Raw genomic sequence first — 14,512 nt, forward strand, 5'->3', positions numbered from 1 at the left:
TCGATTGAGCATCTGTTTGGCATCAGTGGAAGTGTGGTACGCATGGCCGTAAATAAAAAAAAAATCAGGTTCCTACCTTTTGCGGCGGAGGAGGAGGTAGACATGCGACACGGTCTACGTTCTAATTACTCCTTCGTTGGAGATTTTTGTTTGTGCCTTCGTGTTGATTTGCGCATGTATAGCTTAGACAGAGTTGGAGAGGTTGCTTGAAATGTTCTTAATAAAAACCCACTACGTTAACCTACTTTTGTGTGTATGGTATTTGTAAAATGTTCGAGAGAGAGAGAGAGAGAGAGAGAGAGAGAGAGAGAGAGAGAGAGAGAGAGAGAGAGAGAGAGAGAGAGTGGGGTATAATCACAATAAGATTATAATTCTATAATAAGATTGATTGTGTTTTCAGAACTGTGTTGTGCCAGCAGCGATGTGTCTGAGAGGTGTACCAGTTGCCAGGACTCTTGTTCCTGCGCTCAGGGATGTCAGTGTTCCACACAGCTGCAGGCCAGACCCTGTGCAGGTACATACTAGTTTGTTGAGTCAATGTACTCAGAAAAAAATGAATTAAGACGGGCGTAGTGGCCTAGTGGATAAGACATCGGCCTCTTGATCGGAAGGTCGTGAGTTCAAATCCCGACCACTACCGCATGGTGGGTTAAGGGTGAAGATTTTTCCGATCTCCCAGGTCAAAACATGTGCAGACCTGCTAGTGCCTTATCCCCCTTCGTGTGTACATACAAGCACAAGACCAAGTGCGCACGGAAAAGATCCTGTAATCCATGTCAGAGTTCGGTGGGTTATAGAAATACGAAAATACCAAGCATGCATCCTCCGAAAGCGGCGTATGGCTGCCTAAATGGCGAGGTAGAAACGGTCATACACGTAAAATCCCACTCGTGCAAAAAACACGAGTGTACGTGGGAGTTTCAGTCCATGAACGCAGAAGAAGAAGAACAATTAACATTGGAGGATTTGTCGGAAATAACTCCGTCGGGTTTGATTAGTTTGTGAATGAGTGAAAACCCTTGCTTTTTCTCTGATAAATAACTTCACTGGTGCTGCTGTCCACGTGTTTCCAACACACCCTTTGCCAGTGATTGGCCCCTCCAATGTTTGTCCGAGTATAAAGCAAGGGCATTTCCTCTTTCACAACCCATTCCAACTCGACAAAGATATTTTCGGAATTCGTAGATTAAATACTGCCTACAGGGCTGTGCATAGTGTATCAGAGGGAGGGGCTCCCCAAATGAGGGCTACCTGCTTCCCCCCTCCCCCCCCCTCCCCCCCCCCCCCCCCCCCCCCCCCCCATGCTCAGTGTTGACATTTAGTATTTGCAAGGAGTATTTTGGGTCCCTCCTTGAGAAGAAAAGGTACATTTGCCGGGTAAAAGAGGGGTCTCCCCCCCTCCCCCCTCACCTCCCTACAACCCCGTTAGATCCACGTGGGTATCCACTGGTGGCTCAGACATTCCTCCTTCGAAATCTCAAAAAACAAGTAAGAGCGACTTAGAAATACAAGGGAAGTAACTGCTCCAATGCATTGGAATACTTACGTCTCTTACTGTAAAAACTCTCAGCTTTTGTTTTTCAAATAGAAGACATTTTCAAATTTAAAACAAAAAAGCCACCAGTAACTGCGCTGTGCACTGTCGAGGTAATGAACATGTTGTTTAGTTGACTTACTTAAATCTGCATACTGTTTTGTTTTGTTTTGACTCAAGAGAATTGTTCTAAATTTAGTAACCACATGTGCAAACTGAGTCAACAGTTCGTACACTCATGAGGCACACCGCTGATGAGCTGACTAAGAATCCATCCTATTAAAAAAAAAAAAAAATCCTGAATGTAATTCTTTTCCCCATGTGCAGGCGGCGAAGTGGTGAAAGGCTGCGGCACGGTGTGTCGCTGTAGCTCAAGCTGTCCTTGCCGGAAGGGGGGCTGCTCTGCCAAGGCTGTTGATACCAAACTCTGTGATTCAAGTAAGATTTTTTTGTGTGTACATTATACAAAGAAAAACTCAAATGTTCATGTTATTTTGTGTTATCTGTTGTGTCTCTCTTCCTCTGTCAGTGGATGGGTGAATAATGGTCTGTATGGTTTAGTCTCTCTCGATCTGTCTGTTGTTTTGTACATCAGATATTGTATTGTTTATGGACAGATTGGAAGACAGAAAATGGCGCCTTAAACATCTTATCTTTATTAGATTTACATCAGTCTCTCTCTATCTCTCTCTCTCTCATTCTGTCTCTCTCTCTCTCTCATTCTGTCTCTCTCTCTCTCCCCCCCCCTCCCCCTCTATCTCTCTCTCCCCTCCCCCTCTATCTCTCTCTCATTCTGTCTCTCTCTCTCCCCCCTCTCTCCCCTCTCTCCCCCCTCCCCCTCTCTCCCCCCCCCTCTCCCCCCCTCCCCCTCTCTCCCCCCCTCCCCCCCCCCTCTCTCTCTCTCTCTCTCTCTCTCGGGCTGGTTGAAAAAAAACTCGTTTGATATTGCTTATGCCACAACCCTCGTAAAATAAGATTTCATTTGATTTGATCTCTCTCTTTTTCCCCTTCTCTCTCTCTCTCTCACTTGAGAATCTTGGACAAAAAATGTGACGTTGCCTACAACTCAAGTTCTAGCTTTCCTAATACTATTTTTTGGTCTTTTCTTTTTTTTAGACACAGAGACTGTTGTGTCGTGTACCATGCCTGGAAACTGCAACTGTTCTAAAGGATCCATTGGAAAGCTGTAAACAGAAAATTCAAACTAGACATACACACCAGACATGACACGTACACTAGTTCACTCATTGAAGGGTGATGCGTTTGTCTGGAAATGTTTTATTTGAATTTTTTTTTAATTTTGTGATTTCAACTGACTGAAGTGTTTGTTATAAGAGCTTAATTGTTCTCACTTTGATGATTATGATTCTGTTCGCATGTCCACTATGTTGTTTTTGTAACTAATTAAACATTTATGAATTTGAATGTGTGAGTGTGGGTTCGCATATTGCGAGTGTGAGCATTAAAAGTGAATTCTTAAGAAAATATGTATTCTTCGGATTGTTATTCTGGTGAGAAACTGACCTACTGCTTATATTTAAGTCAAATGGCTCATGTTTGTGGAAGTGGCTATTACGAGGCATTTAATCATGTATGCATGTATTATCAAATAAACCGTGAGATATTGAAGGCTTTAATGAATTCAATAAGACACTGTGATCTCAGCTGATTTCGTCTGTGTCAGCTTCTCTTGAAAATGTGTGTGTGTGTGTGTGTGTGTATGTGTGTGTGTGTGTGTGTGTGTGTGTGTGTGTGTGTGTGTACATCAGTTCGCTTACTCACAAATACAGAACAAAGCTCAAGTTCTCGGAAGACCTCATTCGTTCAAAAAAACTCAGGTCAGTATATCTATGCAAGTGTCGCTATAAGTTGTTTCGGTCTTTATTATTTCAATAGTTAACAACATGATTATCCATTCGAAAATACTGTTTGCTGGGAGACTGATTATATAAATCCGAGACAATATATGTAATACCCTGCATTGCAAACAAGTGCAGAAGCAGAACACGTGTATAACAGTACAATTATGTGTGCAACCGAAGACCGAAATGCGGGAAACGTGTACATTCTGATTTTCGTTGTTGTTGATTAGTGTGTGTGCTCCAAAACGGCAAAGGACAGAAGCAAGGTTTTTTTTTGGGGGGGGGAGGAATAGTGGTAGTAGGTACGAAGTCAGTACAAGCGTTTAGTGACATCATGAAGTTTCCACACGCCACATTAAATCAGTGTACTGGTTGCTGACGATACTGTCACAATACTCTAGAGACGTAGCTTGACATCATCCCCGTCCCCGCTTCTACATGACGTCACCCTCTTTGAGAGCGTGGTGCGTGACGTCATCATGCAACTGCCATTACTGACGTCACACTACTCCACAGTGTAGGCTCCCTGAGCGATGAGTTTCTGCCACACCTTGCCCTTGGGCCACTCGTACTCGGCCAGCGATTCTTCCTTCATGTCGATACTGTAGCCAGGTGCCTGTCAACACATGGAGAGAAAAAGACTAATGCAGTTACCACATTTTGAAGTAAGGCTTTCATTACTTTACTTGTCTGAGAAATTTGGGTCGCTTCCTCACAGTGGAAAAGGTAGCAGCGACAACTAAGTCGCTCTACCTAAGTGTGTGCGTGTTTAGGTGGGTGTAACCCGCCACCTGCACTCCTGGAACTGATTCCTTTCCTGGAGGGAGCGCAACAAAACGACAATGAAAGATAATGTCCTTAAAATGAAAAATACACGAGAGAAAAAAATCTGGACATTTTACAGCCTCGTTTAGGACTGAGATACTGTATCTCTATTGGGCATATTTTTCTTCTTTTGCCTGCAGTTTAGAAAACCTGTGAGTAAATCATAAGACTATATACGCTTTATCAGTTACCTTGGGAGGCACGTAGTTCCCCCTGTTCATGACACACGGGTTCTTGAAGTGCTGGTGAAGGTGGTCCAGGTACTCAGTCATTCTGAAATGATATGACAACACCGCTTGTCATCAACTTTTTCTTCTTCAGCGTGTGACGGTTGTGTCACTTTTTTTCATCTTCCCACGTTACAGATGCGTTAGCAGAAAATAATATGGTGCGTTCTCTCCAAGTGTTCTGATAATAGACGAATTCCCAAAATCATTTTACTCTGTCGGGTTTGTATGAATTGTGAAAGAGTGAATGCCCTTGCTTTTTACTTGGACAAACATTGGAGGGGCCAATCACTACCGAGTCGTGTGTCGGAAACACGTGGACAGGAGCACGTGTGAAGTTATTTGTCAGAGGACAAGCAAGGGTATTCACTCATTCACAACCTATACAAACCCGACGAAGTTATTTCCGAAAATCGTCCATTGAAACTGTATTCAAGGGAACAAATACTGAATCGCTTTCTCCTGACGTTCAAGTGTTATGGAAATAACCTTACCCCGATAAACAGCACAGCAAGACATAGAGATTGCTCCCGACTAAGACTTTCTTGCACATAAGCACATACCACAGTGAATATCCGGGCACTAAAGTGCTCCACTCGTCTATCTTCCACACACACTCACACACACACACACACACACAGACACACACACACACACTCACACACACACACAAACACAACTACCCTACACATACCCCCCCTCTCAAAACACACACACACACACACACACACACACACTGACACACACACACACACACACACCTGTTTTCAAGAGAAGCTGACTCCCCCGAAATCGGCGTATGCTGCCTAAATGGCGGGGTAAAAACGGTCATACACGTAAAAATCCACTCGTGCTAAAAACATGAGTGAACGTGGGAGTCTAAGCCCATGAACGAAGAAAGAAAGAAAGAATAGAGAAGCTGACACGGCAATGTAGTCAAAGATAAAGAGATGCTGGATCAGCTCACACAGACAGACAGACAGACAGACAGACAAACAGTCAGACAGACAGTCAGACAGACAGACAGACAGACAGACCTGTTTTCCAGAGAAGCTGACACGGCAATGTAGTCAAAGATGGAGAGATGCTGGATCAGCTCACACAGACCGACACCACCACCATGCGGGCATATAGGCACTAAAATGGAATAAACAATGAAAGGCTCTCTGAATAACGATGGTAAGGCATGAGTGTGTTTACCGTTTGAAATTATGGAGAAAACACTAGCAAAAGAAATGCGATAGGGTATAAGGCCTATATGAGCCATACTATGGATAGCCAGAGTGGTGGCACAACCAGTGCTTTAGGAATAGTTATGGCCAAATGATGACGGTTATGGAACGTTATGAGTTATACAATTGTAAAGGTACACTCCTTATCGAGAAAACAGTTGGGCTCACCATCTTAGGCCTGGCCAAGATGTTACATGGGATTGGCCTATTCTTCCACTTGGTCACATACCAAAAATTACTGGCTTGGATGCTCTCAGTGCGGCACAGCTGGAATTGTTTGATAAATTATGTTCGTAAAATTAATTCATAAAAAATGTCCAACTCAATATCTACAGCAAGCAGTCAGGGAGTTCAGATTTGGTAGTGGACCTTACGGACGGTCTAGGATAGGTCCTATCTTACTTAGGAGCATGGCCAATTCTAGGATGGTGAGCCGAGATGTTTTCACGAGAAGGAGTGTGTCCAAAGCATTCAGAAAAAGCAAATTTACCTCCGTATTTGCAAGCCATGAGAATGACGGCGACACACTCGCTGACACCCCCCAGACGACACGCGTCTATCTGACAGAACTGCATGGCACCAGCCTTGATGAACTGTTTGAACATGATGCGGTTCTGGCACTGCTCGCCCGTGGCCACACCGATACCAAGTGGTACCAGAGCCTACAAAACATACGGCAAAAGTACAAAATGAATAAGAATACAATGAAACGAAATAAATAAAACAATATTAAAAAGCAGAACGAACAGAATTTTTTTTTGTAACCAGAAAATGAAAAAAAAATTCAAAGACAAAACGCTGCTATGTGGAACCAATCTCCTAGCACCTGAGAGAATGACAAGCATGGAAATGAAAATGCAAATGCAAAGACAACGGCATTTTGATACATTGCAACAAACTATCATAGTACCTACTGAGCGATGGCTGAAATGACAACAATTACTTGGATAGGGCAGAGAGAGCAGGTAATGAGCGCTTCAGTCTTGGGTGATAACGCGAGACAACTCCTGTGATCTTGCCGCGAGGTGGCGCCAGTTACCAGCCGAAAGAAAGAAGGGGCATAACCTCACCAGAACCGACTATTGTCTGTTTACTGTATAACATTCACGACTTACACACGAACTGTTACCAAACCGATGTGCTATTTGGGACCAATGCAAGGTATTTTTCCTTTCTCGTGTGATCTTGCCGCGAGGTAGCGCCCAGTTGCCAGCCGAAAGAAAGAGGGGGCATAATCTCACCAGAACCGCCCATCATTTCAACCGCAGTTCAATGTCATCTGTCTCAGTAATGATCCTCGTTAACCGTTTGATTTAATCGGATAATAACTCATCTTTCTGTCATTTTCAGGAGCGAGTCATATAGGATTGGTTACTGCCAAATAATTCCTTCTTTATTTTTTTAACAGACAGGGAGCATCCTTCTTGATTGGTCCTTTTTCACACCAAATACTTCCGTTTGAGTGATAAGATTACGGTAGTCGAAATCGATAAAAGCTCTGCTTTTGTTAAACACGTTACACACAGTGGGAGCTCATACAAACGTCCCTTGCCGAATGACAGTCTTGGTGTGACAAATGACTTATGACTAAAGTTCTTTTTCCCATTAATTGTCCCCATTATGTTTGTTTGTCGTGTCTTTTGTTTGTCTACCTTGAACTCAGATAGGTTGAAGTTCTTGTGAATGTTTAGTTTTGTCCTGAATTCGACGTTCAAATAACTTAACTTTTTTGTATTCTCACTTGCTCTTGTTACACCGCTTTTAGAGCGCTTACGTCCCTTGTTTCTCAGATCGCCCCTTCGTTTCAGATTATTCGGCGATTGAATTACCTTAGCGATTTCCTGGTGCCCCAGAATGTCGTCAGGAGAGGTGGGTTCCTCTATCCATGTGATGTTGCAGTCAACCAGTTCCTTCATCCAGTCAATAGACTCCTGCACCTCCCACCTCTGGTTGGCGTCCACAAGCTGACACACAGTGATGATGTCAACATTGCATAAATAATGCATAAACATTGCATATACATTGTATAAACATTGTATAAACAGCGCATATAAGTTGCATAAACATTGAATAGATATTGCATAAACTTTGCATAGACATTGCATACAAAGGGAATAAACACTGCATATAAGTTGCAAAGACATTGCATGGACATGGCATACACATTGCATAACCATTGCATAGACATTGAATAGGCATTGCATCAACATTGTATGAACACTTTATAAACAGTGCATAAAACATTGCATAGGCATTGCAAGAACACTTCATAAACCTTGCATAAACATTGCAGAACCATTGCAGAAACATGACATACAAATTGCATAATTATTAAATACACATTGCATACATATTACAGATGAAGGTGTAAAGCAGAGATTTGGCCACAAGCTGCACACCACAAGCCGGTTGAACGATCTGTCATTTAATCAAAGGGTCTCCCTCTTCCGACCGGCTTCTTAATCATCCTAAAAAGCTCTTTCTCTTCGGTTGATTGACCCTGTTCAGGCCTTCACAAAACCTGTCAATATTTTTCTTTTTTAATTTAAAAACAATTGTACTGCAATTTGCCTGTATCTCTCATTCTCAGCCCAATCCCTGGACGCATGTATCCGTCTGTTCAAGAGCATAATTATAGCTTGTATTTTCTGCTTACCAGAATGTTCTTCGGTCCGATCAAATCACGAAGCAGACGACATCTCCTCTTGTCGTCTGCAAGGTCTGCACCAACTTTGGCCTTGAACCTAGGTGACAGAAATATGAACAAAAACATGACTTTCTCTCCCTCTGGCTGTCTGTCCGTCCGTCTGACCGTCTGCCTCTCTCTCTCTTTTTCTCTATCAATCTGTCTGCCTCTCTCTCTCTCTCTCTCTCTCTCTCTCTCTCTCTCTCTCTCTCTCTCTCTCTCTCTCAGTCTCTCTCTCTTTCTCTCTCTCTCTCACACACACACACACACACACATGCGCACACACGCGCTGTTAAAAGCAATCTGATCTAATCTCTCAGTGTCTCTCCTCTCATTGTTTCGTTAATATTTCCCTTCAAACGTTCAACAAAAGAAACTGGACAGAAGAAATACATTGGTCTACAAACCTTGTAATGCCCTCTGCCAGCGCTTCTTTGCACAACTGAAATGATACCAATTTATTTTTGTTTAAATTAAATGCAAAAACAAGCACACCCAAAATCCTGTTAACAGAGTTCCCTCATAAGCCTTTCAGCATGTAATGTGAATAAGTGAGTGAGCGAGTGAGTGAGTGAATGAGTGAGTAATTGAGTGAGTGAGAGAGTGATTTTAGCGTGGGTGCGTTTCTACCAGTCTGTCCGTCTGTCTCCACTCAAATGCTCACCTTTTTGATTTTGTCGTCTTCGTAGCCAAGCCAGCCACAGGACGTCGTATAACAAGGGAACCCATTTTCTTGCATTTCTTTTTCTGTGGACACAAAAGTCTCATATTCATTCTTAATGTAACCGTGTGCCGAAACACTACGATCACCTCGGGAAGCGAAGTGCAATCAAACAGGATTGAAAATGTTAGGGCTAATTTCTTAGCCCTATAAAAACTGTTATGCAAACCCGAAGGTTTCCATGAACATACAGACAATCGGAAACCACCAGACCCTATCACAAACAGAATTCTACAATACACCGGTGTTGACTTTTAAAGGCCAACAACTCGGGTGCAGAGTCTGCTGTGAAAAGAGCGGTAGTCTCCCCTGTCACATTAAAAAAATAAACACAATCAAAAACAATAAACTAGCACACCTCACGCATAGCAGAACTGTTCCCGTACAAGCCGCAAATCCTCCATTTGAACTGTATTGTTAGTTCCTCAGAAGTCAAAACTAAGGTGACCGGAGTTTAAAACACATCATCACTTTTCGTGGGAAAAATGTAATGTTTGGATAAAATTGAAGATTTGACGTGTGTGTGTGTGTGTTTAATTTTTTTTTCTGTATCGCTTTTAATCAATGACTTCCGTAACTTGTGCACGCATTTGCACACAGAAGTCACGTTCTTGACAACCGAAAATGGCAACGAAACGAAGTTCGTGGTGCTTCTTAATCACTGTACGTATTTACCTCGTTTTTCTCTTCCGTTGCGCGCCTTTTTCAGCATGTCTGAAAACCAGAATTTATAAACGTAAAATTAGGGCTTTCGGTGTTGTGGAGAAATGAATATGAAAAAAACATAACACAAGAAACAAAATAGTCGAATACTGTTTCACACGGGTGCGTGCGTGTGTGTGCAAGCGTGCGTGCTTGCGTGAGTGCGTGCGTGCGTGTGTGTGTGCGCGTGTGTGTGCAGTGTTGTTAGTGGCTGTGTGTTTTCTGGGTGTGTCTGCGTGTGTCTGTGTGTTTGAGCGTGTGAACTATCATATAGATTTACTTCTCATATAGCCTTCATTTTGTTTTCAAATTCACACGGAGATGCTACGGACAGACAAGAGAATGAACCAATTCTCAAAATACCTATTGCTTCTTGCGGTGTCAGGGCATCCATCCTACGAAAGAAAAGATAAATACATTAAAATGACATCATTTCACATTAAAACACCAAAACCGTATAATAAAGAACAGAGAAGATGCGATGGACGCATTCTAACTGAAAGTGTCACTGACTGTCTATAAAACAAAAAAATCATGTTGTACAAGAGCAAACAGCAACACATGTCTTTTTTTGTACGAATTCTTTTTAAAAGCAAAATAAAAATCTATTGTCTTCGCGAAAGGCATTTTGAAATGGTAAGATTTTTAAATATGTTGACAGTAGGTTCCCATGTTCCCCCAGCTGATGGACTGAGGACAATTAGACAGATTTCAAAAGTCAGCTCCATTTATGTAACATGCAATTTAAATTATTGTTTGACAAGCATGTGAATTGCCGGAAGTCTGACATTACTAAGGTAAACATTTATAGGAATTATCAAACCAATTTACAACGTAGACTTATGAATACTTACATGTAGCGGAAATCAATAGTTGATACCAGTTTCTCTGGTTCCTGAAAAAAACCACGTTGTTAATGTTATAGATGTACAAGTGTATATTACCGTCAAGCTTCCAGATCAACCGCATCTGTTTATTATGGGCAAATCATAGCACGCAAGCACACACATATACACGAACACACTCATGCACTAAATGACTGTATGTAATAGAAAAGAACTTTTACCCAAAATTAAAGAGAAAAAGCAGAGAGTATAGCTCTCTGGAATGTCTTGCGGCCATTTTGGCAAATTAAGTAGCGAAAGAAAATCGGTTTCATCTCTGGTATTACGATCAAATAAAACTACAAAAATTACAGGCTTACCATGTCGACAAGCAGTTTCCACAGTGGCTGAAACAAGAAAAAGAACATTTAATCATTATTGTTCTCTACATCGTTGTTGTCATCATGAGAATTAATCTTCGTCCTGTTTGTCACATCAATTTAATTTTACAGTAAGCATTTCAATCAAAGAGTCGCTCCTCCACTTATGAAATGAGAAATATAAACGCTAAATTGATTGGCTCCCGGATCCCTTTAACGTGAAATATGAGGACAAATTCTTCGAGATGCACACGCATACCTTTCCTTCAATCTTTGCCCAAAGGTCCCACAATGCATTTGTGAGGGCTGCAACAGCCAGATGCATCACTCCTTTCTCTGGTCCCAACTGAAAATCCAAAACAGGAAAAACTAAGTTAAAATACGTCCCTGTTAAAAATATGAGCCGACATGTATGCAATCTCAAACACTGGCAGACAGACGGATAGAGAGGCAGGTAGGCAGGCAGACTCGCACGCACACACACTCACACACACACACACACACACACACACACACACACGCACACACACATACACACACACACACACACACACACACTCACACACGCACGCACACACGCACTCACGCACGCACGCACACACACACTGACACACTCACACACACACACACACACACACACTAAGTGACACAACACAAATACAAACAACAGTAACATCATCATTTTCACCACGGTACCATCATGCAACGATTCATGGTTTACAAGATCGATGGACTGAACACTGACCCATCTCATCTGATCCTCGCTGGTGAGTGACCGCCAGAACATTCCGAAGTTGCCGTAGATCGTGTCCAGTGACTGTCCCACCACCATCTTGCTCAGCACCGTCACAGCATGACACACTGAATGACAGAAAGGAATGAAGGAAGGAAGAAATGAGGAAGGAAGGAAGAAATGAAGGAAGGAAGGAAGGAAGAAATGAAGGAAGGAAGGAAGGAAGGAAGGAAGGCAGGAAGGAACAGGGCAACAGACAATTAAAGGCACAGTAAGCCTCCCGTAAACCATCACAGAGCTCCCCGAGCGTATACATACAGTGTGACAAGCATACTTCCATTTGAACGCTCACCGAACGGGAACATCCTGGCTGCTTTCTGTCGAGCGTGAGAAATTTTCAAAGAATTTATTTTTGTGGACTTGGTCCTCTACAACAATGGCGCCTCGTTATGGTGCTGAACGGCTGTTATGAATATTCAATACCGGAAATCACGCCCGGACAGTAAGCCTCCCGTAAACCATCACAGATACTGTCAGGCTTTTACACACAGTACAAACACCCTTCCATTTGAACGCTCACCAAACGGGAACATCCTAGGTACCCTACGTAAAGAGCGAGCAATTTTCAAGTTTGAAAAAAGAAAAGCCCGGAAGCAGGGTCACGCAAGGGTCGTAGCAGACGACGGTTTATGCATACACAGTCAAAAGCCATCGCTAGAGTTCTTGTGAACCACAGCCGTTTGTTTCGTGCATAAAAACGTGCTATTGTAAATAAGCTCACATCGAGTCGCATTCAAATGACTAACTGACGACTACATTGTGAAAAAGGGAAACTGGATCACACGGGTTCACGATGGCTCAGGGGTAAGATAAACCACGCAAAAATAAATTCTTTGTTCGCTCTTTACGGAGGGCACCTAGGATGTTCTCAATCGGTGAGTGTTTAAATGAAAGGGTGTTTGTACTGTGTGTAAAAGCCTGACCGTATCTGTGATGGTTTACGGGAGGCTTACTGTGCCTTTAAATTTGTGAACCGAGAGTGTGAGAGAGAGAGATAGAGAGAGAGAGAGAGAGAGAGATAGAGAGAGAGAGAGAGAGAGAGAGAGAGAGAGAGAGAGAGGGGGGGAGCGGGGGGGGGGGGGGGGTGGGGGGGGGGGAGAGGGGGTCATTCGCTGAGTTATTATCGTACCAATTTCGTTGCCTTTTCCAACAGTGAAGGTAATGCCGTGCCCTTCCAAGGCCGAGTCTGTCTTGAGGACAACATAAGGGCAGGAATAATCTGGAGCCAGATTCTGTTGGAACAATGCACAATGTCATAAGAATAACAATACAAGAAAAGATTTTTGTTGTTGCTCTTTTATTTACAGGCAAGCAACAATTAATAATCCGAACAAGGCTCGAGGTTGAACTCAATGTCTTTTACCCCTATCCAGGTCTACAATTCAGGGCTGTTTATTTATTTATTTATTTTTGTTTTTGGATAAGTTCTATAAGTTAATTCAGATTTTCAATAAACCTCTCGCATTTTTTCATCACATCTAGCTGTTGCTCAAATATTATTATTTCTTTCGTCTGTTCAGAAATGTACACTACACATGCTAAAACAAATGCATAACATGTATACAGCCTTGCAACAGGTGCATATCATAATCCGGGTCAATGTCTCGTTTTAACCATGCTGATTAGTCAACAGGTCTACCAAGAAAGTAATTTCATGCGCCTGTTGCCCGGAACACGCCCCCTCCGAGTCAACTTAATATTCTTTTCACATTCTGTCATGCTTGCATGTGACACAAAAACATGTTCTTTACGATGCAGTTTGAACTAGTAAATAGCCATGTGTCAATAAGAAAGAAAGCGTGACATCTTGTGTGGATGCAGACTTATAAACTTGTGAAAAAGAACACTTTTAATCATTACTTTACACAAGCTCCGGCCTGGACAATACCATTGTACACCCTAGCTTGTGGAGAGAGAGAGAGAGAGAGAGAGAGAGAGAGAGAGAGAGAGAGAGAGAGAGAGAGAGAGAGAGAGAGAGAGAGAGAGAGAGAGAGAGAGAGAGAGAGAGAGAGAGAGCACGCGCACTCGTAAATAAGTCATTAATTACCATAGCATCAGATCCATCTTTTTCGAGGGATGTAGGAAAACGAATATCCCTGACGCTGCAACCTGTAATCTTTGTGGGAGCCATTTTGTGTCGTCTGCTAGAGCTTTCAACGTGTCGTCTGCTACACCATCAGTGCGAAAATGACCTGCTACCTTCGGATACTTCTACAATCTTAGCAGGAGGACTTTCTATCCTCAGCAAGATAACACCATCTTTGCACGAATAGGCAGTTACTCGTGTCAAACACTGTCCAATGGATTCGTTGTGGTTTTGCTATCTCGATAACTCCAAACTTGAAGCTTTCAGCAGCATGTTGCACGCATAATTGAGGTCAAGGTTGATAGAAACTTGTGAGCTTATCCACACGCACCTGAACGAGTAAAAACATTTATCCCCGAGTACGCTAGTACTTGGGTCCAGCAGACTTTAATTGTGTGTCTGTGTGTGTATCTGTGTGTGTGTCTGTCTCGACTTAACAGCTTATTGCTGGGAAACTACTGGGCGCAGTTCGTTCAAAAGTTGATACACTAACTTGATAATAGGTCCGATTGATCGTATTAAAACTTCATAATGTTACCTGGGACCTAAATGCCCCAAAAAACACAAAAGTTCTTGACGGTTGGACGAATTCAATCGGAGCGACAGCCAGCCATTGAGCTGATAGAACAGCCGAACGCGT

At 42.7% G+C, this 14,512-nt stretch overlaps 2 protein-coding genes across 3 annotated transcripts in view; one reads left to right on the forward strand and one right to left on the reverse strand.

Moving 5' to 3' along the window:
• The window catches only part of LOC138967412 (metallothionein 20-II-like), a 4,824-nt gene extending 1,626 nt beyond the window's left edge, over window positions 1–3,198 (forward strand). For both annotated transcript variants that reach the window (XM_070339954.1, XM_070339955.1), the window contains exons 2-4: window positions 401–514; window positions 1,862–1,972; window positions 2,651–3,198. In XM_070339954.1, coding sequence (XP_070196055.1) covers window positions 401–514; window positions 1,862–1,972; window positions 2,651–2,724 — 299 coding nt within the window. In that variant the 3' untranslated portion in view covers window positions 2,725–3,198. The remainder of the gene's footprint in view (window positions 1–400; window positions 515–1,861; window positions 1,973–2,650) is intronic.
• Window positions 3,199–3,387: 189 nt separating this feature from the next.
• Window positions 3,388–14,165, reverse strand: LOC138967411 (mitochondrial enolase superfamily member 1-like). The gene is made up of 16 exons (XM_070339953.1): window positions 13,834–14,165; window positions 12,916–13,018; window positions 11,739–11,854; window positions 11,253–11,339; window positions 10,994–11,020; window positions 10,644–10,684; window positions 10,153–10,184; window positions 9,763–9,801; window positions 9,031–9,113; window positions 8,774–8,808; window positions 8,337–8,424; window positions 7,510–7,644; window positions 6,171–6,342; window positions 5,486–5,585; window positions 4,413–4,494; window positions 3,388–4,012 (listed from the first exon to the last, which is right to left on the reverse strand). The coding sequence occupies exons 1-16, from the start codon at window positions 13,915–13,917 to the stop codon at window positions 3,902–3,904; spliced, it is 1,335 nt and encodes a 444-aa protein (XP_070196054.1). The 5' UTR covers window positions 13,918–14,165; the 3' UTR covers window positions 3,388–3,901.
• Between the last annotated feature and the right edge of the window lie 347 nt (window positions 14,166–14,512).

The sequence above is a fragment of the Littorina saxatilis genome, linkage group LG5 (assembly GCF_037325665.1).
Source record: "Littorina saxatilis isolate snail1 linkage group LG5, US_GU_Lsax_2.0, whole genome shotgun sequence".
Taxonomy (NCBI): Eukaryota; Metazoa; Mollusca; class Gastropoda; order Littorinimorpha; family Littorinidae; genus Littorina; species Littorina saxatilis.

Excerpts from the sequence above, each read along its gene's own strand:
- LOC138967411 (XM_070339953.1), bottom strand. The coding sequence starts at position 13,917 with ATGGCTCCCACAAAGATTACAGGTTGCAGCGTCAGGGATATTCGTTTT. Across the intron at positions 13,019-13,833 it reads AAGATGGATCTGATGCTATG|AATCTGGCTCCAGATTATTC; the intron begins GTAATTAATGAC and ends TTGTTCCAACAG. Across the intron at positions 9,802-10,152 it reads GACACCGCAAGAAGCAATAG|ACATGCTGAAAAAGGCGCGC; the intron begins GTATTTTGAGAA and ends TCTGGTTTTCAG.